Source organism: Mus caroli, chromosome 7 (genome assembly GCF_900094665.2).
Source record: "Mus caroli chromosome 7, CAROLI_EIJ_v1.1, whole genome shotgun sequence".
Taxonomy (NCBI): Eukaryota; Metazoa; Chordata; class Mammalia; order Rodentia; family Muridae; genus Mus; species Mus caroli.
In genome coordinates, this window is record NC_034576.1 from 116,993,964 (window position 1) to 117,000,868 (window position 6,905).

A 6,905-nucleotide genomic window follows, 5' to 3' on the forward strand; every position below is an offset into this window, starting at 1 on the left:
TGGGATCCAGACATTGTTTCTCTGCACATCAGCTCTGTTCTGCACTTAGGTCCTTTATGACTGGATAATGCTCTTATTGAGGTAGAAGTGAGTTATCTTCTGAGTCTATTAGGAGACTGTCTCTCTCACCCGGTGGTTCTGCTTAGAGGAAGAAAACCTTTCCTAAGATTTACTCTGTCATGACTCAATGGCCTGAACTGAGCTTGAGGTCACATCCTGGGCTTTGTGCTTGCCGTTCAAGTGAAATGACATCATTTAAAGTGGAATGCATTGGCGGCTTTTTAAGTATGTGTATGTCCTGTACAATATTTGATGCCTGTGTGTCCCAATGTCAGTCACACACCAAAAGGGTAAATATTTGACAATAGGACAAAGGGAAAGATCATAGGGGGTTACTGTAAGCCAGGGATTGGGAAAGAAGGTCACATCTGAGTCCCGCCTTACCTGTGTGAGGACACCAGAGTGTGAATCAGCTCAGAAGAGGAGGAGGTCCGGGAGACCTTCTCTCTCACCTACTTTGGCTTCTTAAGCCCAGATTTGAGAAGTAAAGACACTATACTTCCTCTCTTAACAGACCCATCCTGGCCTATCTTTTCAGGGTCCGGACCGCTGTGGGCAGGCATTGCTGCAGATTGGGATTAATATGATGGCACTGCCTGGAGGCCGCCACCTGGATTCCATTCCTCTGCAAGAGCAGAGGTAAGTCACGCACATCAGTCTACCCAGAAGAGAACTATTAGGAGACCTGGTCCTTGGGAGGTACTAGTTGCTTTGAATGGACTGGTGTGGGCTAAGGTAGGGAGGTGGTTAGGAAGTGTATAAAGACAGAAGGTTTGAGTGGTTTTAGACTGGAGGAGAGATATGGGGCCACCAGAAGTGCCTGCACCGGCTGGAAAATTAACACAGAGCTGCCAGTGTGTGTTTGATTTGGCAGGCCACAGAGGCCTGAACCAGAGCAGGGGTGGAAGTTCAGGATGCCAGATCTGTGTCTGATAAGCTGTTTCTGTGACTGCCCCAATTGACATAAAGTCTAGACATTCTTTAGGCTCAGGCACTGGGACAGTTGGTGACTCTGACATACGTAGGCTTGACCTCTAGAGCAGCTGTGTGACCTGGTGTTCCAGACTTCTGATAGCTGGGCTAGCCTTGGATCCTTTATACACTACATCATCATAGGGACTTTGTCTTTAGCTTCATCAGCCAGCCATCATTAAAATACTGCTTCTCTTCTGATTTTTGAGACATTTTGATAGACTGCTTAAAGAAAACATGCTGCTCATTTGATTTTTGAATAGATGTGTGTGTGTGTGTGTGTGTGTGTGTGTGTGTGTGTTGTATAGATAGATGTATTAATAGATGATGGTTGATATGTGGGTACACAGAAGATAACTTGACTCTTTAAAATAAAAGGATGATCTAGGTGTTGGTGGTGCACACTTTTGATCCCTCGGGAGGCAGAGGCAGGACGATCTCTGAGTGCAAGTCCAGCCTGGTCTACAGAGTGAGTTCTAGGGCAGTCAAGGCTACACAGGGAAACCCTGTCTCAAAAAAGAAAAGAAAAGAAAAGAAAAGAAAAGAAAAGAAAAGAAAAGAAAAGAAAAGAAAAGAAAAGGAATGAACTGTTTGCTAAAACTCTCTAGTGGGGCGGAGTCAATCCTTCTCTCTGAAGGTGTGCTTGGCTCTCCTAAAGCCATTATTAGAAGAGTTGTAGAGAGTTGACACACAGTTCTTGCATGTTCCCTAGGACACAGAACACCATTAGAAGTGTAACTTAAAGTTTTCTGTACATCCAGAGGCAAAAGATAAAAGGTCATATCTTTCTTTGTAGTCCATATGGTGAAACTCAGACTTGGTAAGATATAGCTGTCAGGCTGCCTGAGAGATGTGGCTGCTTCGGCTTCAGGTAGCTGGTGGTAGAGCTTTCCTGAGATGATCAAATATGGTTATCTATGGTATGTGGCTACCTGGCTTTAACTTCTTATTCACCATGTGGCTGGTGAAAATTCTGGAGCCCCATCTGTCCTCCAGTCCCTTCATGTTTAAGATGGATATAATGACCATACATATCATGCGGGGTTGGTATAGGGCTAGCCAAATAAATACACGCAACATATCCGAGCTATGTAAGAGACTGCTATTTAACAAATGTCTGCAAATGCCAGGATTACTCTGTCTAGGTATTGTTAGAGAATTCTTCTGGGATCCTCTCTTCTGACCTTCTCCCCCATTAGTGGGTGACAGAATTTAAACCTGAAACAGTTGGTAAAGCCCTGATAGGGAGAGTACAGTCTACCTGCTGCTGAGCTGCCCATCCTGGCCCTGTGTGACATTAAATTGGGTTGTGAAACACCAGCACTTCTGGCAATGGGGTCCTGAGCTGCTCAGACAAAGCCTGTTCCAGGGCTGGAGAAGTGTTTGGGACAGTGAAGAGGAGGCCAGACTGCCCTAGCTTAATTCTGCTCTTGGCCATAACTGAACTTCAGTTTCTTTATCTGTGAACTGTGAACAATTTATACTTATATCAGCGTTTTTTTTTAAATATAAATTCTTTCTGTGTGTGTCTCTGTATCTCTTTCTCTGTGTGTCTGTCTGTCACACACACACACACACACACACACACACACACACACACACACACACAGAGGATGCAAGGTAAAGCCTGCTGGCACACAGGAACTCTTCAATTGGTTAGCTCCTTCAGATGAGGAATAGAATAAAGGGTATGGTCAGATCAGATCTTGCTAGCCTTTATGTCTCTTTGGTTACACCCTGACCTTTCTTTTCCTTTCTGCTGCTTCCAGCTCTCTCAGAGGTTTTAAGGGGAAGCAGAAGTTAGATTGCATGAACATGGATATAGGAATCTAGCTTGTCTTATCCAGCAGGCACCTTGGGAACTCCAGGCATTTGGACTGGGCATAAGAGCTGTGGGCTGTGCAAGAGGTTAGAGTGTTGTATTTTTGATGGGGCAGTAAGTCAGTCCAAGAGACAGGGAGGCGTGTTTGCTTTTGCATATTCTTAACCTAGCATTGCAAAGCTAATTGAACGTACTGGGTGATAACTGGGTGTGGTGGTGCATGCTTTTAATCCCAGCACTTGGGAGGCAGAGGCATGTGGATCTCTAGGTTTGCGGCCAGCCTGGTCTACAGAGCGAGTTCCAGGACAGCCAGGACTACAAAGAGAAACTCTTATCTTGAAGTAGAAACACAAAAACTAAAACAGAAAGATAAGAAAATACTGGGAGATAACAAAACAAAATGAAACAAAACACTGGGTCTAGAGACCCTTCATGCTTACAGAATATTAGAAGTGTTTAGTTTGTTCAGTTGGATACTACACACACACAAACACACACACACACACACACACACAGAGCAGGATAAAGGGCTGGCCTTATCCATGCCCCCTCACCTCATTGGCTTACATACACAGGATGTTGCTGCTCCTGGAGCTTTCACCGTGGCTATGCAATCACTATTATCTCCATGAAGCAGCCTTTGAGGTGGCATTCAAAGTTCAGGATAGATGTTGGGAAGCCCCGTGGAGGTCAGTGTTGGTGCAAGGGAGAGTGCTTAAACAGGATCTCAATGCTGGCTCTGTGGTGGCAGCTCATCTCACCTCACAGGGAGCTTTGGAATCAGAGCGGGTTCATAGGTCGAGGTGACTAGGACTTTAGGTTCCACCTTGCTCTGTCACTGGAGAGTAATACAGACTCCAGTAGGCTGGGGCGGATCCGCTACTTCACAGCAGGCAAAGTGAAGTTCAGGGGAAAGAGTAAACTCAAAGCAAGGATTTTCAGAAGCCACCAGTCACTCTCTGACTGGAGTCTTTCCATTCTGACCAGCCAGGGAGATCTTCTGTCTTCCGTGTGTGTTCAGCATGTAAGAGCTCACTGCCCATGCTGCCTCAGTACAGCCCTGTGACCTCTTCTGTTTCAAGAGTGCTGCCTGGTGAGAGAGCCATGCTTTGCATCAGTTACTTCCTCATTACTGAGACAAAAAACAAACAAACAACAATAAAAACCAGCTTAAAGAAGAAAGGGTTTATTTTGGGTCACAGTTTGAGGGTGCTGACCTTGGAAGGGGAAGACAGGTTAGCAGGAACATGAAGTAGTTGATCATATTGTATCCATAGTTAGGAAGCAGATAGGACCAGAGCAGTGGTCCTCAACCTTCCAATTCCAAGACCTTTAATACAGTTCCTTGGGTTGTGCTACCCCCCTCAACCATGATATTATTTCCATTACTTCTTTGTAACTGTAATTTTGTTACTGTTCTGAATTGTAATGTAAATCTGTGTTTTCAATGGTCTTTAACCCCTGTAGAATGGTAGTTTTGCTCCGGAAGGGCTGTGACCCACAGGTTGAGAACAAGTGAAATAAATAATGATACTCAGCTTGCTTTCTCTGTTTTCTTCAAACCCACAGGATGCTACTGCTTATGTTTTTGGTGTGTCTTCCTAGATCAATCAATTCCATCTAGAAATTTTTCCATAGCCATGGGGAGAGGTTGGTCTCCTAGGACACTCTAGACCAGTTGTTCTCAACCTGTGGGTTGCAGTCCATTTTGGGGTTGCCTATAAGATACTCTGCATATCAGATTCAAAACAGCAGCAAAATTACAGTTATGGAGTAGCAATAAAATAATGTAGCTGTTGGTGGTCCCTACAACACGAGGAACTGAATGTTACAGCGTGAGGAAGGTTGAGAACCAGACAAGCTGGCCAGCAGCAGTAACCATCCCATTCTAGGAAATCCATTTTGTCCAGCTTCTCTCTGAATAAAGGCAGTGATAGGAGGGGCTCTGGGGACATGCACAGATGGTTTCACAGCCAAAGACACCAGAATGTGATGTTTCCATCAGCTCAGTAACAAATCTTTCTGTAAAGAAAAAGGCTGGAAACACAGATAAGTCTTTATCCCATGGGGAAACTGAGGCTTGAGAGGATGCCAGAGCATCCTCTGAGTAGTAGAACCAGGATGTTTTTAGTGCTGGTCAGACTCAAGCCAGTCTGTTTTTCCAGTTTTCTTGGGTCAATCCATCACATACTCAGCCATGTAAGCAGTCCTGTGTTTATTGACCTCCTGTGAAATTATTGTACACGTATCTATTGAATGTAAATCACAGACCTTGTATGATACAGTGTAGCTGAGGACTAGTAATGGCCTTGTTGGATATGGTCCCTGCCAACAAGAAACTCACACTCTATTCAGTGACTTCCCTTTCATCTGATTGAGTTTGATTTGAAGCTCTTGGGACCTTTCACTGAGCATGAATCTCTTTGTTTTGAGAATTCTGTTTAACCAGAAGTTTGAGATGACCAAGGCTCGGGGTGTTCTGTACTAGTGATGAGTGGTCCTCTGGCTGTCCAGCTTACTATGGAGACCCAGTGGGGGCCACTGTAGGTCAGCCTGTCTCTGAGTCAGTAATGGCTTACATATGTGCACTCTGCTCTGTGGCTGCTGTTCTGCTGTTGAGGGTCATTTTCTGTGACTGTGGTGAAGAGTGAAGACTGTAATTGTCAATGGGATAATTGTATGTTTTCCTGTTGTTTAAGCCAAAAGGCAGACCAATCAAAGCTAGCATTAAGTTCCCTCCCTTCTCCTGTTTCCCATGAGAAATCCACAACAACATGGTGTGTGACCTTGAAAAGGCAGACAGGAATGATTCAGTAGTTATTTTTAAGATGAGGTTGAATATGAATTCCTGTACTCTTCTGGGAACTGGGGCTACAGAAGTATTGAATGCTGTTGCTTCATGTTCCCTCTAAGCTCATTCTTCCAATACAAGCCTGGGAAACTGAGGCTCAGAACTGGTTCATTTCCGGGTGCCTCCCCTACTTTTGAGGAATCAATTCTTCCCTGGCTTATATTTCATAAACTCATTTCCCCACCCCACCTCCAGCAATTGTCTATGGTAGGGATCTGTTATAGAGAAATAATTTCATTCTTTTTCTTCCTTTACTTAAGTGAGATTTAGAGTTTAGTTGATGGGGGACATGACACCTTATCCAATCATGAGTGTCTTCAGCACACAGGGCTAAATGGGTATCTTATTTATATTGGTTCTCCTGCTTATGATTACAGTGTATACTATAGAAGCTCTGTAAGTGGTTGTTGGATGAATAAGTGTTTATTAACTGTTTAGTGGCCTGAGGAGATGGCTAAGTGGGTATGAGTGCTTGGTCTGCAAGCATGAGGACCTTAGGTAGAATCCTCATCACCCATATAAAATTCCAGGTATAGCCACATAGTGCCTGTAAGCCCAGCATTGGGGTGTGTGTTGGTGGGGAGTGAAGTCAGGCACATTCTGGGCTGCCCAGCCTATCCAAACAGCAGCCTTCTAGTTTAGGTCATTGCCCTGTCTCAAGTCAATAAGGTGAAGAGTGATAAAGAAAGTCATCAGTTCTTGGTCAGCATCTGCACTTATTTATGTGGGCACACACAACCATACTCTTATGTGTATGTCCCCCATCCCGAATCCCCAGAGACGTTTAATGAATGAACAAGCCCTTCTCTAGGGAGCTTCATGTAAGAGAAATTTAACATGCATAGCTTAGCAACGGGACTTGGTTCTTTTCCCTTGGACTTTTCTTTGGCCTTCAGCATCCTAGTTTTTTTCCTTCCCTCCCTTTCTCCTACCCTCTTTCCTTCCTTTCTTCTCTCATTTGCTCCCTCCCTTCCCATATTCTTCCCTCTTTCCATCCCTTCCTCCTCTCTTTCTTTTCTTCTTTCAGAGAAAATGCTGTTTGGAAGGAAAGGATGAGTTTGTTTTTTTTTTTTATTTATTTTTTTAATATTTTTATTACATATTTTCCTCAATTACGTTTCCAATGCTATCCCAAAAGTCCCCCATAGCGCCCCCCACTTCCCTACCCACCCATTCCCATTCTTTTGGCCCTGGCATTCC

At 44.3% G+C, this 6,905-nt stretch overlaps 1 protein-coding gene across 4 annotated transcripts in view; it reads left to right on the forward strand.

Annotated features, from left to right (window-relative positions):
* Window positions 1-6,905, forward strand: part of Insc (INSC spindle orientation adaptor protein) — a 108,525-nt gene that overhangs the window by 23,302 nt on the left and 78,318 nt on the right. For 2 of the 4 annotated variants that reach the window (XM_029480213.1, XM_029480212.1), the window contains exon 1: window positions 454-699. Coding sequence is in view for 3 of the 4 variants with exons in the window: in XM_029480212.1 (XP_029336072.1) it covers window positions 644-699 (56 nt within the window). In the remaining variant the exon portion in view is untranslated. Of the gene's footprint in view, window positions 1-452; window positions 700-6,905 lie in introns of those variants that run through there. The other 2 variants (XM_021166904.2, XM_021166905.2) reach the window with 2 other exon arrangements.